The 17,612-nt window shown below is 43.5% G+C and overlaps 3 protein-coding genes across 3 annotated transcripts; 1 reads left to right on the forward strand and 2 right to left on the reverse strand.

Moving 5' to 3' along the window:
• Window positions 1–859: 859 nt before the first annotated feature.
• psmc3 (proteasome 26S subunit, ATPase 3) lies at window positions 860–6,006 on the reverse strand. Its single transcript, XM_069174105.1, has 2 exons — window positions 5,031–6,006; window positions 860–1,322 (listed from the first exon to the last, which is right to left on the reverse strand). The coding sequence occupies exons 1-2, from the start codon at window positions 5,973–5,975 to the stop codon at window positions 984–986; spliced, it is 1,284 nt and encodes a 427-aa protein (XP_069030206.1). The 5' UTR covers window positions 5,976–6,006; the 3' UTR covers window positions 860–983.
• tbp (TATA box binding protein) lies at window positions 6,005–11,305 on the forward strand. Its single transcript, XM_069174108.1, has 9 exons — window positions 6,005–6,151; window positions 6,651–6,922; window positions 7,366–7,543; window positions 7,692–7,869; window positions 8,152–8,239; window positions 8,598–8,689; window positions 8,897–9,064; window positions 9,229–9,323; window positions 9,871–11,305. Exons 2-9 carry the CDS (start codon window positions 6,872–6,874, stop codon window positions 9,948–9,950), a joined length of 930 nt encoding a protein of 309 aa, XP_069030209.1. The 5' UTR covers window positions 6,005–6,151; window positions 6,651–6,871; the 3' UTR covers window positions 9,951–11,305.
• A 25-nt stretch (window positions 11,306–11,330) lies between these two features.
• Window positions 11,331–16,680, reverse strand: pdcd2 (programmed cell death 2). Its single transcript, XM_069174107.1, has 8 exons — window positions 16,371–16,680; window positions 15,557–15,665; window positions 15,319–15,375; window positions 14,575–14,763; window positions 14,141–14,320; window positions 13,852–13,952; window positions 13,625–13,738; window positions 11,331–13,006 (listed from the first exon to the last, which is right to left on the reverse strand). Exons 1-8 carry the CDS (start codon window positions 16,566–16,568, stop codon window positions 12,827–12,829), a joined length of 1,128 nt encoding a protein of 375 aa, XP_069030208.1. The 5' UTR covers window positions 16,569–16,680; the 3' UTR covers window positions 11,331–12,826.
• Window positions 16,681–17,612: the final 932 nt, after the last annotated feature.

Below are 17,612 nucleotides of genomic sequence, written 5' to 3' on the forward strand. Positions count from 1 at the left end.
CTTAAACTGGTAACACCTCTCAAGACTGAAACTGAAAGCAAAGAATCCTGCAGATCCATTCAGCCCTGACGGATCCAGATAATCAACTAAAAAAAATGAAGCTGGACTTGATATGTAGCACTTGAGAATGGGAGTTTGGATGATAACATTTATACTTAGATTACATTTGGTAAATACTTAAAAGTAAAAATGCACAAGAAAAATGCTGGAACCTTTAGAGATCTATTATTATGTATAATTTCGGTCATTTTTTCCTCACATTGTGTTTAATGATCATATAAGGGACTAAAAATGTTGGTTGATTGTATTCTCAGAGTCCTGTGGCTATCAAATCACTCTGGATAAGAGCATGGCTAACATTATTTTTTTATTATCTTGTATTTTGCTTTTAAGTTATGATGTAGATGAGGAATTTAATTTTAATTGGTTTGATTTGTGATCAGTTGAACCGGTCTTTTTACATGTGTTTTTTCCACACTGAAGGAGAGTCAACAGACTTTTTCGACACAGATTTGTGTGTTTTAGTATTAAAGACAGTTTTAAGACACAACTGAAAGAAATTTGTATGTTTTAATTTTTAATATGATGACTTGGGCATCCCACAAATGCACCATAAGAGATTCCATCAACACACTGAAGTATGAATGCACTACTGGAATTTCAGTGTTGACATCAACTGAGGAATTTGTTTAGACTTGACAATATAATTCCAGATGTGCTACTTGTAAACGAAGGATTGTTTGGATATTTTAAAGCAATAAATCACCTGAGATGATTCTGCACCATCCTAAACCAAGGAAATATTTTCAAACAGACTCCACTTTTCGTGTTTAGTTGGAGAAAACACAAAAACACTTGGTTATGATATTTTGTTTCTTTTTATTAACTGAAGTTACTCAGCAGGTTTAACAATCTTTTTCTTAACAACTATTTGAAAAATCTGAAGACTCTCTCACACACAAAGACAGACACAGGCGGTGTCCTCAGGCGTAGTACTGAAGGTTGGCCTTCTTCTTGGCCTGGACCTCCAGGATTCCCTCCATGTAATCCTCATGGTTCAGCTCTGTGGCGCCGCGGCGCAGCGCGATCATGCCGGCCTCCACGCACACCGCCTTGCACTGGGCTCCGTTGAAGTCGTCGGTGCAACGGGCCAGCTCCTCGTAGTTGACGTCAGGACTGACGTTCATCTTGCGGGAGTGGATCTGCATGATGCGGGCTCTGGCCTCTTCGTTTGGCATGGGGAACTCGATCTTCCTGTCCAGACGTCCTGAGCGGAGCAGCGCAGGGTCCAAGATGTCCACTCTGTTGGTGGCAGCAATCACCTAAAAAAATATAAAAAGCACAATATTACTGCACCATCCAGTTAAACTGTGGTCATCGTCCTTGAAAATAACACCAGAGACCACTGTGGTAAAAAATGAGCTGTATTTAATTTTTACTCTGTACTCATGTTGATATTTCACATTTGATATGTTTTTGTATTGCTTTATGTTATTTTTCTTTTGTGTCCATTTAAACTGAATATATTGTCATATGAAGTGAAATATTTTGTGGGTATTTGGTTATGGATATACCCCAACATCGTATTTTAGTAAAGTAATTGCTTGACAAGTGGTTCACAGTGTTGTCTGAATTAACACTGCACAGATATACACTTCCAGTTTGACTTGTAATTAGGTTAGGTTAGGTTAGGTATTTACTTTATTAATCCCTGAGGGGAAATTGTTTCGCTACAGCAGCATACAGGAAGCAACAAGATAATAATAGAACAATAGAAAGCAATAAAATAGCAGTAAAATTATAAAATGCACAGTATATACAGTACAGTATATATCTATATATATATTATATACAAACAACCAAAAAAACACAGTCAACAGTATTATTTTGCCAGAGGTGAGTTATTGTACAGTCTTATTGCAGTGGGCAGGAATGATCTCCTGTATCTGTCCTTGTGACAGCGGAGCTGGAGGAGTCTTTTAGAGAAAGTGCTCCGCTGTCCCTGCAGCAGGTGGTGGAGAGGGTGGACAGGATTATCCAATATGGACAATAGTTTGTTCAGCGTCCTCCTCTCCACCACCTTTTCCAGACTATCCAGATTGTAGCCGATGATGGAGCCGGCCTTCTTAACCAGTTTGTTAAGTCTGTTGGTGTCTCCGGCTCCAATGCTGCTCCCCCAGCAGACCCCAGCGAAGTACAGTTCACTGGCCACAACAGACTGGTAGAACATCTCCAACATCTCACTGCACACATTGAAGGATCGAAGTTTCCTCAAGAAAAAGAGTCGACTTATCCCCTTCTTGTAGACAGCGTTGATGTTGGTCTTCCAGTTCAGTCTGTTGTCATGGAGACACCAGGTACTTGTACTCCTCAACCATGTCCACATCCTCTCCCAGAACTCTCAGCGGTTGTGGAGCCGTCGTCTTCCTCCTGAAGTCGACCACCATCTTTGTGGTCTTGGCTACATTCAGGAGCAGGTGATTCCTTCCCGCCCACTCCACAAAGTCCTCCACTACTGCCCTGTACTCGTCCTCCCGTCCATCCCTTATACATCCGACCACTGCAGAGTCATCAGAGAACTTCTGTAGATGGCAGGACTCTGAGTTGTACTGGAAGTCAGTTGTGTATAAGGTGAACAGGAAGGGAGACAGAACAGTTCCCTGTGGAGCTCCAGTACCACTGACCACCGTATCAGACAGCACACTGCCCAGACGGACAAACTGTGGTCTGCCTGTCAGGTAGTCAGTGATCCAGGAGACGGTGGACGCGTCCACCCCCACCACCCGCAGCTTCTCACTCAGCAGCAGTGGTTGGATGGTGTTGAATCCACAGGAGAAATCAAAGAAAGTGATTCTCACAGAGTCACCGGTTCTGTCCAGGTGAGACTGAGCTCGTTGCAGCAGGTAGATGAGGACATCGTCCACTCCCACATGAGGCTGGTACGCAAATTGCAGCGGGTCCAGAGAAGATTTCACCAGCGGCCTGAGGTGGGCCAAGACCAGCCTCTCCAGCACCTTCATCACATGAGATGTGAGGGCAACCGGTCGGTAGTCGTTGAGGCCAGATGGAGTCTTCTTCTTGGGGACAGGAACCAGGCACGACGTCTTCCACAACACCGGGACCACCTCCTGCTTCAGGCTCAGGTTGAAGAGGTGTTGTCGGACCTCAGCCAGCTGGACGGCGCAGGTCTTCAGGACCACGGGGCTGATGCCGTCAGGTCCTACAGCCTTGCGCTGGTGGAGTCTCTCCAGCTGTCTCCTAACATGGCCAGTCGTCACAGAGAGGGGGTTGGGGGAGGGTGTCAAGGTGTCGATGGAGGAAGAGCCCTTTGAGATTGAGGGCTCTATGCAGTTCACCAGGGGGGGCAGAGGGGGGGAGGGGGGGAGGCAGCAGAGGTGTTTGGGAGGTGTGGTGTGTGGAGGAGACAGATGAGGGCGGTGAACTAAACCTGTTGAAGAAACAGTTTAGCTCATTGTTCCTCTCCAGGGAGCCCCCTGGTTGTCTCTCTCTCCCCTTGAACCCAGTAATCTCCTTCACACCTCCCTCACATTGTTCTGCTGGAGTTTGGCCTCCAGCTTCCTCCTGTAGGAGTCCTTGCACTCCCTCATCTTCTCCTTCAGGTGGCGCTGCACTCTCCTGAGCTCCTCCCTGTCCCCAGACCTGAAGGCTGCTTTCTTCTTATTAAGAAGAACTTTCAGGTCACTGGTGATCCACGGCTTATTGTTGGGGAAGCATTGTACAGGCCGGGATGGTACGGTGGTGTGTTCACAGAATTTAATGTATTCTGTGATACAGTCCGTCATGCTGTTGATGTCCTCCCCATGTGGTCCACACAGCACATCCCAGTCCGTGGACTCAAAGCAGTCCTGCAGGGTGTCTTTGGCCTCCTGTGTCCACCTCCTCACAGTCCTGGTGGTCGCAGGCTGCCTCTGCACCAGGGGAACATACCTGGGAGTCAGCAGGACCAGGTTGTGGTCTGATCTACCAAAGGGGGGGAAGGGCAGTAGTACTGTATGCATCCATGGCATTAGCATACAGTAGGTCCAGAGTTTTATTGTTCCGTGTGGGGCAGTTCACATACTGGTGCAAAGTTGGCAGTACTTTATCCAGACTGGTTAAAGTCTCCAGTAACTGCCAAAAATGCACCGGGATGCTTAGTCTGAAGTTTGGACACAGTGGAGTGGACGGTGTCCACTGCTGCCTCTACGTCAGCTGATGGAGGAATGTAAACAACGATAACAATGGCGGACGTGAACTCCCTCGGTAAATAATAAGGGCGCATCCCCACGGCCAGCAGTTCAATGTCCGGGCTACAAAAACGTTCCTTCACACACACGTGGTCGGGATTGCACCACCTCTCGTTCAAATAGACTGCAATCCCTCCACCTTTCTTCTTACCGCTCCGAACAACGTCTCCGTCCGCCCGAACAGTCCTGAAGCCGGGTACGGCCGCGCTGTGGTCCGGGAGATGTGAGTGCAGCCACGTCTCGGTGAAACACATGATGCTGCCCTCCCGGTACTCTCTCTGGGTCTTTACCAGCGCGCCGAGCTCATGTTCCCCATTAAGATCTCCGGTACCGATGGTTTATATTTACTCCTTTTCGCCTTCAGCTGAGCTCCAGCTCTGCAACCCCGACGTCTTCTCCGAAGTTCATCGGGGATCTCAGGCCTCGCTCCGGGCAGCAGCAGTAGAGGCCGACTCAGCGCGATCAGCTGATCACGAGAGTAAACAATAACAATGGCCCCAGCCAGAAACGTGGAAAAATTACGGTCCATTGTCTGACCGTTAACTTAACACACGTGAAGAGCAGAAAACAAACAACTCCGAAGAGAGAAGAAAGGCTTAAAAAGACTTAGTATAAAATATATTTGGGGGAGGGAGAGCTGCTGTAACACGCTGCCGCTAGCGCGGCGCCATCTTAGACTTTCAAATCGAGTCCAAGACATTAAATCATTCAACAGGGTTGTTTTACATTTTCTGTAAACATATCAGAACTTTTTAACAGGTTAATTTGTGGCAGGATCTTTACCTTCACTTGCATGTTGGGCTGAAATCCATCCAGCTGGTTGAGCAGCTCCAGCATGGTCCTCTGCACCTCTCGGTCTCCTGCCTTCTCGCTATCAAACCTCTTGGTCCCGATAGCGTCCAGCTCGTCAATAAAAATGATGGACGGGGCTTTCTCTTTGGCCAGGGCGAAGGCATCTCTCACCAGCTTGGCTCCGTCACCGATGAACATCTGGACCAGCTGTGGACCTGCCAGCTTCAGGAAGGTGGCCTTGGTCTGAGCGGCGCAGGCCCTGGCCAGGAGGGTCTTACCAGTGCCAGGTGGTCCGTACATCAGGACCCCTTTGGGTGGCTGGATTCCCAGGTTTTCAAACTTCTCCTTGTGGTTCATCGGCAGGACTATGGCCTCCACCAGCTCCTGGATCTGCTTGTCCAGCCCCCCTATGTCGCTGTACTGCTCCGTGGGGCGCTCATCCACCTCCATGGCTTTGACTCTGGAGTCGTACTCGGTGGGTAAGGTCTCCAGGATCAGGTAGGAGTCTTTGTTGACACCCACCAGGTCTCCCGGCTTCAGCTTCTCGGCGTCGACGAGGCCGATCACCGGCAGGAAGTAGGTCTGTCGGGTGGACGTCTTAATGACGGCGCACTTTCCTTTCCTCTGGGAGTCCAGATCCACGTTGGCCCCGTCCTCCTCCTGGTCGTTGGGGTCCACGTCCAGCAGCTCGATGACGTTGGACACCAGGTACGGCAGGGTTTTGTTCACTTTGATCTTCTCCGTGTTTTCTTTGATTTTATCCTTCATGGCCTGAAGCTCGTGAGTCACCCGCAGCACCTCGCTCTTCATTATTTTGATCTCGCTGTCCAGGAGGCGAGTTCGCTGAACGATCTCATCCGTGGACATTTTCAACACTTCTTCGCCGATCCCATCTTCCACTTCGTCCCAAACTGATTTGTCACTCAGCGACGCCATCTTGACTCGGTCTGCGGTGAACTGATGACGCGCCGGAACTTAAAGCCTCCACTTCCGGAAGTGGTCCGAGACGACGCGACGCTCGTGAGCGCCGAAGAGCGACGCCGAGGATGACACAGAGCTAAGTCCGGATTCATATCGTTTTACGAGCTGCTTTTAACTGCAGGGGAGCGAGTGTGAGTTCACGAGCGATGTGATGTTGCGTGCTGCTCAATGTCAAACTTATTTGCAACTTTTATTTCAGCGCATAAAGTCACCGCTTTTACTTTGGACGCAGACGAGCTAACATGGTCGCTAGTGCGGCTAATATTAGCTTCGCGGCTAACTTCGACGAGCCGGTGTGTTTATATATTTAGTTTTTGAAGGCTGCTCGGACGTCCCACTGGAAGACTAGCTCGGTGCAGATAACTTTGACGCCGACATCTTGCACGAAAAAAAAACAAACATTGAAAGGGCCGATTATGAATTGGGGCCCTAATGAATGAAGCGACGTTAAAACGTGAAGATGTGTTGAGTTAAATGTGGTCAGCAGACAGTGGATGTGTTCGCGCCACCGCTGCAGACACACCAAGTGCTTTTCATTATTTTGTTTTTGCATGTGGGTAATCATTAATCAATTAATTATCGCCGCGTGGAGTTTTTAAAGTAAATTTGGGGTTCTGTTCATCTTTTCAGGCGCGAGACAGCTGCCCCGGATTTAAAAAAAAAAGAAAAAGAAGAGGATACTTCTGCAGGGTCCAACTGTGGTGTGTGTTTTTTTTTTTTTTTTTCCCTCCCCACTACCCTAATACTGACCCGAGACGCAGCGTTGTGAAGCACCCTGCTGTGTGAAGTTCTCCAGCCCGTGTTACCGCCTGCTCTTGGGCGGCAGTGTACCAACGTGAGGAGCTGACGACATGGACCAGAACAACAGTATACCAGCTTTCCAGGGGCTGGCTTCCCCTCAGGTAACTCAGGGTTATTGTGTTGCACGGTGAAAACATTTTTTAATGATGAACTCGCTCCTTTGCCCGACCTTCTCTTCACGCTTCTTATTGCCTGACATTAATATCCATCCTGGATGATTGGATCACAGACGGTCAGCAAAAAAAAAAAAAAAAAAGTCCAGGTGTGAAGGCGTCTCGGACACGTTGAGACAGACCTGCTCAGACCACGTTCTGGGACGCGTATATGGCCATGTTGGGTTCGCAGTATGAACACGAAAGCATCCCGGGCCGGATGGAAGGAGCCGGTCTGCTCTCAAGTGTGTCACCCAGAAATGCTTCTGTTACTAGTAGCTGGCAAACTGAAAAACATTTACACTGCATAACTTTTAACAACTCTCCTCAAACAACTTCATGTTTAGTCTTTTTTTTTTTTTTTTTTTGATGACGGTTGTGTTCTTGTGCAGGGTGCCATGACTCCGAGCATGCCGATCTTCAGTCCCATGATGCCATATGGCTCGGGCCTGACACCGCAGCCTGTCCAGAACACCAACAGCTTGTCTATACTGGAGGAACAGCAGAGACAGCAGCAGCAGCAGCAACAACAACAGCAGCAGCAACAACAGGCACAGCAGGCCAACACGGGTACAACGCACATTACCATTATTGGTGTCTTGCTCATTTTATTCTGAGAAATTACCCTTAATTATTTATCATTCATGTCTCAACCAGAGTGGAAGTTTATCTCCAGGTCATATTAATGAGAGAAAAAAAACTGTCTTATGTCCCTCAGGTCTTCCAGGGACGTCAGGGCAGACACCTCAACTTTTCCATTCCCAGACTGTCACTGGCACGACCACCACAGCCCTGCCAGGAAACACCCCGCTCTACAACACTCCACTGACCCCCATGACCCCCATCACACCAGCCACGCCTGCCTCAGAGAGCTCTGGCATTGTACCACAGCTACAGTAGGTTTTATATCCAACTGAGGGGATATAGTGTACACATTAAGTTTTTTTTAATTTATTTACACCCCTGATTTAGATACAGCTGACAACATCAGGGTGTCTTAGTGTAATTTCTTCTGTGTCCTGATTGTGTCTTGCTTCCACACAAAGTCAACTACTCGCTGATCTTTACTGTGATCTACTAAACCGTTTCCCTTTGCTTCTTTTACTCTGTTTTTTGTTGTTGTTGTTGTTGTTGTTGTTGTTTTAAATCTCTGCTTCTATTGTGCTCTTTACAATCAGAAACATCGTATCTACTGTAAATCTGGGCTGTAAACTGGACTTGAAGACAATTGCCCTGAGAGCCAGGAACGCAGAGTACAACCCAAAGGTGAGACTGCCGCTCATCACCGCGATCAGTTTTATGTTGCTCAAATGTATGAGTATTACAGCTGCATGTAATTGAGATGAAAGAGTGTTCAGTGATTGGTCCACAGCAGAGATCTTGACAGCTTTAGCCAGACTTGGCTAGTGATGGTTGCCAGGGATGTCTCTTGTACTCGTAACTTTTCCCCCTGTACCATCATCAGTCAAAAACTTTTACACAACTTGTACACAAGACATTTTTAAAGTGCCATGAAATGCACCACATGGACTCGATATAATCGGCTCAACTACGATTAAAGTGGAAGCACTGATCGCCGTATAATGTCTGTCATTATATTCATCCCACCGTCTCCATTTCTCAGCGTTTTGCTGCGGTCATCATGAGAATACGAGAGCCCAGAACCACCGCGCTCATCTTCAGCTCTGGGAAGATGGTCTGCACCGGAGCCAAGAGGTCAGAACGTAGCTTTTTGTCTGCCCATTGCATCATAAAGCTTGTTTTTAAAAAAAAGCAACAACAAAAAAAGAGAGTTTCATAGTAGTTTCAGCAGTATCTTCCTGATAGCTGTTCCACTCAGTAAAATGTTCTCTACCATCTTGTTTTATATCTCTCCTGCTTTCCTCTTCTTATATTTTGTCCAATCTTCCTCCTTCTCTCTAGTGAGGAGCAGTCGAGGTTAGCAGCCAGGAAGTACGCACGTGTGGTGCAGAAGCTCGGTTTTCCTGCCAAGTTCCTGGACTTCAAGATTCAGAACATGGTGGGCAGTTGTGACGTGAAGTTCCCCATTCGGCTAGAGGGATTAGTCCTCACACATCAGCAGTTCAGCAGGTAATTTCTGTTTGTTTGGAAAAGGTCTGAAACAATAAGACAAACATAACCGATGCAAACAATAGACACAGAGCTTGGGGGAGTTTTTCTTGACTTGAAAATAGTTTTTAATGCTTGTAGACAGATTTTTGGGCTAAAATAGAGTGACTTGTTTTTTTTTTCAGCTACGAGCCGGAGCTGTTTCCAGGACTCATTTACAGAATGATCAAACCCCGAATCGTCCTGCTAATTTTTGTCTCTGGGAAAGTTGTACTTACAGGTAAGATGGGTTCTTCTTTACTAAATGCTTGACTTGGTTATTAGTCGTCATCTGAAGTGATACTGTGCATTAATCAAGGTTGATTACTGTTATTGAGCTTTCTATTTCTGTGTCTTTCTTGGGGCATAAAAACATAATGTTTGACATTTTGGGGATGTTTTTGTTACTTTGCATGCTGTATCATTATGTGCTCTCGTCCTTGAGAGACATTGTCAGAAACTATCTTCGTACACATGTAACAATGGAGGATTGGAGGAAATGGGCACTGATACTTAGAGTTTAGGAAAATATTGATAAGGACTCTTTTGAATTTGTTACCGTGTAGGACATTTTATAGTTGGAAATATAAAATTGACAAACTATTTTTCAATAATCTCCTCGTTTCATTGGATTGGAAATTGATCCGATTTCTCAAAAACTACAACAGAATTTAAAATAGAAAAGACGACTCAAACACGATGTTAATGGGCGCAGTGATCGGTGTTCGGTTTTATGGGCTTTACCAGTGTAACTCCTTGTAGTCACTGATGTCTGTTTGGTTTTTAAGGTGCCAAGGTGAGAGCGGAGATCTACGAGGCGTTTGAAAACATATACCCGATCCTGAAAGGCTTCCGCAAAACCACGTAAAACCTGCTGCTCCTTCTTTTATCGTCTCCCTTTGTTTTCTCACGTTTTGAGGATTCACATCAGAGTGGACTGCTGTAGGAGCTGTTATACAACATGTGACATCATTTTTACCTTCTGTCCTTTCATTTTTTTTTATGATTTTATTGTTTTTTGGAAAATGTATTTTTTTTCTTTCTGCGATCTGATCACACATGATGGTATATTTACGACTCAAGCCTTTCCATACATGTTTAGTTTCTGTGCACGTTTTCAGGCTTTTGTTGTCCCCATCACATCCCCGATTGTACATAAGATTGTAAATGTAAAAATTGCTGAAGAGAAGAGCACGGACTGTTTTCGGTTTTTATCTTAAGCAGTTTTAAATAGTTTTGTACTTTGCATTTTTATTAACTGTTTGCTCAGTCACCCAAGTTGTATCCAGATGTGCGTCAGCTCTACATGAGAAACCTTTTTTTATATTTACAAAGACAATCAGTCTGTTTGAGTCTTATATCTTCATACCTGCTGCATTCGGTTCCCTTTTAAATTTACAGTCCATTATGTTAAGCAGTAAATGAATGTGGATGTTTTTAAATTTGGAATTAATTGAAGTCAAACTCAATTCCTACCATCAAAGTTGTTATCACATTTGTTCTTTAAAGTTTGGACCACTTTTCTTGGGTTTCTGATACATTTGAATGTTAATCTTTTGCACAGTGGTGTCAGTCTGAAGCAGGTTTTCTAATGGAAATGATGGCAGAATGTAATTTCAAAAAGAAGGGTTTTAATGTGAACGTGTGTGTATGTATATGTATATGTATATATATTTCTACTGTAAATAAGCTACTTGCAGCCTTGAAGGGGACTCTGCTCTGCAACTTTTTGGACTAAAAAGAAGCCCTGACTTAAAGAGCAATGAGGATCAGAAATTTTGTCCAAAATCAACGAGAACTGAAATGTTCTGTACAGTCGAAGCTGCCGCCACATCCTTCGGCTATTGAAATATCGATTTAAAAATATTTTTTTTGAGGCGTTTGTTTTGAGTAAAGGGAAACGTGACTTTGCCCTGGTTGTCTGGGCTGTTTGCTCAGACACACGCTTGCCAAATATGATATTTTCTTTATTCTGAGCACTTCATGTGCTTGTGTCACACGGGCCGTTTCAGATGGACATGTCCTTTACAACATTGTCATGTTCCAGCTGTTAACCCAATTTCTTAGATTTGCAATACATTTGCATACAGTTGAGTCGAGTCAGTTTCAACCACCTGCATCTCTTCCACATGGACAGCGGCAGAAGAGATCAGGACGTGCTAAACGCTTCTCCCGAAATGATTAATGTGCTGCACTGTGCATTAATAAATGTGTACATACTGACTCTTGTTGTAGCTGTTTTCTTTCACTACAAGAACATTGTGGTACTGTTTTATTGGCAAGCAGCATTTGAGTTGTTCGGTTAACACACTGACATTCTCTTAACATAAGAGTCTTTAATATTAATCATCCGAACGAACATGAGTTTCTTGTGAAAGGTCAAATCCCTGTCATCCCAGTCTCCATGCTTTGTACATGTGTATATTTAGTTTTAAAATGAAGCCAAAGTAAAACAAAAAAGCCCATCTGTGTAGGCTGGACTGCTGCAAATGCTAAACTTGTGTTGAAACAACAAAGTCACAGTGTTTAGACTTAAGATGGGCCAAAAATCTGTGGTAGGTCATCTTATTTCCTACAACCGTGGCCACGTGGACCTCAGATATGAGCCTAAAAATCACTACTCAGAAATAATTTGGACACTTAAACGATTCAGCAAGTATGATTGAGTTTTTATAATCGAAATGCAGCCTTCAAATAAGATAAAGACTGCTATTATCTAAGATAAAACATTTACTTCCTTTACAGTTAAAAAGTTCAACACACACGACCTTTCCTGGTTTCTTGGTCTGGAAGGAGCAGTAGCTTGTGGTGACCGACGCTGACAAACTTTAGAAAAATGTTTCTGTCTCACATTATTGGGTCAGTCTGATGATTTAATGTCTGATGTCCAGATCAATGAGTATCTATCAATGGGAGTCATTGAGAGATACTCACTGATCTGTACTTGTGCTACTCTTGCATTGTGTTTTAGCATTTACCATTTCCTTGTATTTGTCACTTGTTAGTCTTTAATTAAACGTAGTTTTTCTAAATGAAAGCCTGATGGAGATATGTGTGGGTTTATTTCATGGAGCACACATTCTGTCTTTCTGATGTATGTAACCATTTCATTTATACAATTTAAGATAATGTAAGATAATAATAACTTTAAAGGGAGATAATAGTTAAAAAAGAAGAAAAGAACTAAATGTGCAGAAAATCACATTAAAGCGTATTCTGACTACTTTCTAAAAAAGGTCATTTTTGATTTTGATAATAACAGCAGTCCAACTGCAAATACTCTGTAGTACAAAACACACTAATATCCTGGGGACCACCACCAGTGTCAGAAAACACTGACACATTGTTCTTATCTGCACGTTTAATAAACTCATAGATGACTTGTCGTCAGTATACAGATTAGTAACTGTGTCTCATAAATACAAATCTGACCAAAACCGTCCAGACTGAATATCTGCCATACAAAAACCTCCTCCTTCGCTCCGACTGCCTCATGGGGGCGAGTTTGAGCATTTGAATTCTGGACATCAGTTACATCCAAAATGAGCAGCACATGTCCAGGCCATTGAACGGGAAGTGACGTCACTACAGTGTGATAGGCGTCACCTGCAGCACCAGAAGATGTTTCACATTTTCAATTGTCAAAGCAGCAAAAGTGAAACAATTTGAACAATGACTCAGTTCCTTTAGGTGACGAGGACCCTGAAAATGATTCATCTAAATGGGACACGGTTATTATTAATGTTATGCGTGTTTGATCTGCTCGTGTTGATCCGAGCTGAAGTCTTGCTTCCAGATGAACTCGGGGCAGTACTGGTCGTCATGGTTACAGCTGGCTGAGCATGCGTAGACGGCCAGAGTCCCCCAGTCGATACTGGCTCCTGTTGAGTCCACGCACAGACTGTTTAACAGCTGGGGCATCACCTACAAACACACACGTGATTATTTCATGGTTTGGTCTCCAGCAAGGTACACACGCCGTTCAACAACTGCACTGTAAGCTCTGTGGTGATACATAAATATCATGCAACACTTCTGGGAATGTTTTCATCCCATTATAAGTTTTATTTGGCGTTCTTAAAATATCCCTTAGGCCATTTCTTTTCTTCTACTTTAGCCTGCAGACTTTTTTCTTCTTGCCTACATTGATCTGTGAGAAAAGCCCTCACAGGATTTACAGAGAAATAGTAACTACATGTGAATTTTGATCAAACAATCATTACTGCTGACAGAGGAGGTTAACTGTGCTGAAGATGTTCCTGCACCAGATCTTGGACATGTCCGAACATTTCCACAGGTAAAAACTTGTCTTAGTCCACATGAACACTCCAAACAATGACATACACTCTGACGTGGTTTCACAGATGGCCCTGAACTCCTCAACCCCCCATGTCTCAGGTGATTTTAAATTTTGACTATTGCTGAAATCCTGGTTATTATTACGATGTGTATTTGGTACTTGAGAATCCCCCCTCAGCTTGCATAAAACCATTATGGTCATGAGCACGTCAGATTACTCAGCATTTGACAAGCAGTGACAACCTGAAACTCAAACGTCCTCTTGGCGCCGCAGGTGCATGGTGGGATATCCTGATCTGATGGGACGTGCTGAGAAGAGACCCACAGGGGAGAGCCCCCTCGACTGTAACGTACCACCTAAATGGAACAAAATACTGTGAGACGGACAAGAAGGAGAACATCTGTGTGGATCATTTTAACTTTACATTCACAGTGTGGCGTCATTTAAAAAAAAAAGAAAAAAAAGTTACCTGGTGTGGTTCTGGTGCAATCTTCTTCTTAAACCGCTGGAACACTTTGTTGTCTTCAGTCTCATGCATAGCCATCTCTTCCAGGTCTGGCTCTGCCAGGGCTAACGGACGACAGAAAGTGAGGGTTTATGCTGATTACAGAATTGTAATGAAAGAAATTAAAATGGTCAGAATGGCTGGATGTATTTCATAAAGTTGTTGATTGATCTGAAACTAAACTGCACATTGTATTATTATAGCGATGAATAACTTTATGTAAATAGTGTGTCAGACATAACTGATAACCTACTGTCTGTCGAAGAGGGACAGTCCACACTCCTCTGAGTGGTGTCCCCTTCTTCTGTTTCTTCCTCTCCTTCTTCAGCCTCTTTCGTGTCGTTCTCTTGCTCTTCCTCTTCCTCCTCCTCAGGCTCAGTGATGAGCTCCGACTCAGGGAAGAGGAGCGGAGAAGTTGTGACAAGTGACGCTTCTACACACAAAGACACACAACGGACAAATTTAGTCATCCTAGTGTCAGATACAGACTCCAAACTCAAGCCAAAGTCAGTGAAGGACTGCTGATCATTCAACTAGATTGATCAGCACTAGATCATTCAACTGATTATTCAACATATGGGGGGTAAATACACATGTGCATTTTAATCTAACGCCTGACACACACACACACACACACACACACACACACACACACACACACACACACACACACACACACACACACACCTTGACTGCAACACTCTTTCTTGTGAGTGTGTTTCCAGTGGAGGGTCTGGTGGTGTTTTCCACAGTAGGTGACGGTGTGACAGCGGGAGCAGGCTTTGTTGCCGGGGCAACCACACACCCAACACAGTTTAACTCCAGAGACGGACAACACACTCTGGTCCTCGTCAGGACCACTGGGCACTTCATCCTCTAAAGAAAAATCAGAAAGAGGAAGAGACGATCACATTTAAGATGTTTGATGACCAACAGATGGACAGCACTTGTAGATGCTGAAAATAAGATGCCTCGGTGTTCTGCAGACGCGACATACATTTCTCAATATATGCAGTATGAATCGGCTTCTGGAGGGTCTGTAACGTGTTCCTGTTCACCATCACCACAAGTTTTCTCCAGGGCAATATTCTTAACAACCGAAAATAGATCAAAGCCAAACTACTTTTCAAAAATTGTAAAACAGCACTGTTGAAAACGGACTCAAGCAAATACACAACTTTGTTAGTAAATTTCACTTTTTCTATACGCTGCCAATACAATAAATATCTGACTGTAAACATGCAGGAACGTTGAATTCTGTCACTTGTTGGTCATTAACAGCTGATCACCAGACAGTGCAGCGTTGCACTTTCTGGACCAAGTGACTCAGAGCTGCAATGGAGTGCAGCAGATTTCAAGCTCTGTTCTTTTCGGACGTTGAACACATCTTAAATACTTGATGAAGAATCATACTACGGCACATGCACAAACCTGGAGGAGGGTCATAGGGGTAGAATTCATTCCTCCTGGATAGCTGACTTCTGAAAACTGGCATGAAGGAGAAAACAGTCCGTCAGAAAGCTTTCAAAATGTACCGAGTCTTGTAAAACAAATAAGGAGTGAAAATACAGAAAGAATAATGTGTTGTAGTGGAGAACTGTGCCAATATCCAACAACAACAACAACAAACAGGCCAAATAACAAACACATAAGCAAAAACGAATGGTACCTTTAATGCAGCGGCTGTCGTTGTGTTTGTAGCACTCAGGAGTTTTGCAACAGAAGAGAAAGAGCGTTCTGTGGAAGCTCGTGTCCTGACCGGAGATCGGAGCGTACACCTGCAGCAGAGACGGAGAGGAACTCTTACACAGAACTGGCACCCTAACATCACACCAAAGGACTTTACGATGAATATTAAGGATAAAAAGTTACATCACTGGGTATTAAAGGTTGCATAGCCTGCAATTCAGTTCAGAGTGAGATGTAAGTGAGTAGATTTGTCATTTTGGGGTTGGCTACTAGGATCATAGTAATAACTCTCTTTTTACATGAAATTTGAAATGTGTCTAAATGTTGACATCCTTGAAGGAAATGTTAATTAAAAAAATAAAAATAAAAAAAAAGTATACGAATGATCTGTTCCAGTACCTGCTTTTTTTATTTTTTAAATTGGAAATCATAGTGATGTAAAAGTGTGTGATGTGTACCACTGTGATTTTCTCTCTGGGTATCCTGTAAAAAAAAAATCTGTTCTGTGTTGACTGATTTGTTTAAAACTTTGAAAAGAAAAGAAACGACATTGGAAGTGATTGTAAGTGAGATTAATGCATATTTTATATGACTGGAGGCATTTCAGCTTTGAACATAAAAATGTCCAGACTGCTGTTGCATTCTCCTATGAAACATCTCACCGTCCGTCTCTGGACTTCACATTGATTACAGTCCACAGGTGAAAACGGAGCTCCTCAGAGTTCATGATTATTTATGGTGGAGGACAATATCAGTGTCTCCACAGGACCCCGACCCTTCTCCGGGACACTAACCTGCAGCAGGAAAGCCAAAGGCAGCCTGCACATCTCACACTCCAGCCCGGACGAGGAGGGAAGGCCTCTCTGGCTGAGCCACGCCGGCTTCCCTCCGACTTTACTGGGAAACTGTGAGGACCGAAGCCGCCACGACTCAGCCTCCTCCAGGAAACCCAGAACGACCTCCACCGGGGACATGTTTGTATCACTGGTCATGTGTCTGACGAAACTCCTCGAACAAACTGTAATAACAGTACCGAAGAGGCGAAGTGAGTTCTTTACCTGTCACAACACATGTTGATACAGTTCCGAAATCCGTCCGTCAGGAAACACCAGCCGGTGTTAGGTTCCGCTGTCCACGGCCACAGCGCTCACGGAGGAAGGAAGGTAAAGACTCATTAATGTTCAAGATGTGTGGAAAATCAGGATATTTTACAGCTTGTCTAAAACTCCTAGACTCACATTTTTAATAACCTTTTGATAAGGTTTGTATTTTAATGTGTCCACTAGAGGGCGCAACAGTCCAATCACTAGTCAGTAAAAACGTTCACGAATGAAAGAAGTGATACTACTGGAATTAACACTAGGCTGGAGACTGGAAAGCAGTGGTGGAAAGAAAACTAAGTATATTTACTCAAGGACTGTACTCTTACAGCTGTAACATTTTTCTTGTGTTTCACTTCAATATTTTCATTTCATGACTGAGGATTTCAGTGATTATTGTACTTTCTGCTGAACAGCATTCATCATATGTTATACAGAAAATTAAGGCTTTTTCTTCAAAACGTCTGATTTGTTATAAATCAAGATACCTAATAATATACAGTATGAATATAATTTATTTGAAATTGAAATTGCTCCCTCTCGACAATAAATTATAATATATAGCCTGGTAATACAGTTGTATAATATAATATAATATAATATAATAATCACATTATATAATATCATAGTTTTATTATTAAAATAAGTGATAATTTAAATATTTAAATATTATTATTGTCCCTATATATATTATTATTATTGATATTATTGGAAAAAAACAGCAAGTAAAAACTTCAATGTCATACTAAGGAATACGTGTGTCTATCTTCAGTTTGTTTTGGACTTCATTCCAGTTGTGGTGTATAATATCAGAAAAAACATCTATGATATGTTTAACAGAGTCTGCTGCGATAAAACAAAAGACGAGATCAGATAAAACAATTTAAAAAAAAACGGGAAATTCACAAACCACACAAAAAAAGTTGTTTTTTTAAT

Source organism: Embiotoca jacksoni, unplaced genomic scaffold (genome assembly GCF_022577435.1).
Source record: "Embiotoca jacksoni isolate LCO1_2020_lvr unplaced genomic scaffold, fEmbJac1.0.p SCAF_6, whole genome shotgun sequence".
Lineage (NCBI taxonomy): Eukaryota > Metazoa > Chordata > Actinopteri > Embiotocidae > Embiotoca > Embiotoca jacksoni.

Bases quoted from the DNA above. Each gene is read 5' to 3' on its own strand.
- psmc3 (XM_069174105.1), bottom strand. From the start codon at position 5,975: ATGGCGTCGCTGAGTGACAAATCAGTTTGGGACGAAGTGGAAGATGGG. The intron at 1,323-5,030 runs GTAAAGATCCTG...ATATTTTTTTAG, and splicing joins AGCCCAACATGCAAGTGAAG to GTGATTGCTGCCACCAACAG.
- tbp (XM_069174108.1), top strand. From the start codon at position 6,872: ATGGACCAGAACAACAGTATACCAGCTTTCCAGGGGCTGGCTTCCCCT. The intron at 8,240-8,597 runs GTGAGACTGCCG...TCCATTTCTCAG, and splicing joins ACGCAGAGTACAACCCAAAG to CGTTTTGCTGCGGTCATCAT. The intron at 8,690-8,896 runs GTCAGAACGTAG...CCTTCTCTCTAG, and splicing joins GTCTGCACCGGAGCCAAGAG to TGAGGAGCAGTCGAGGTTAG.
- pdcd2 (XM_069174107.1), bottom strand. From the start codon at position 16,568: ATGACCAGTGATACAAACATGTCCCCGGTGGAGGTCGTTCTGGGTTTC. The intron at 13,953-14,140 runs GTAGGTTATCAG...GTCGTCCGTTAG, and splicing joins CTGTCCCTCTTCGACAGACA to CCCTGGCAGAGCCAGACCTG. The intron at 13,739-13,851 runs GTAACTTTTTTT...TGTTCCATTTAG, and splicing joins TTGCACCAGAACCACACCAG to GTGGTACGTTACAGTCGAGG.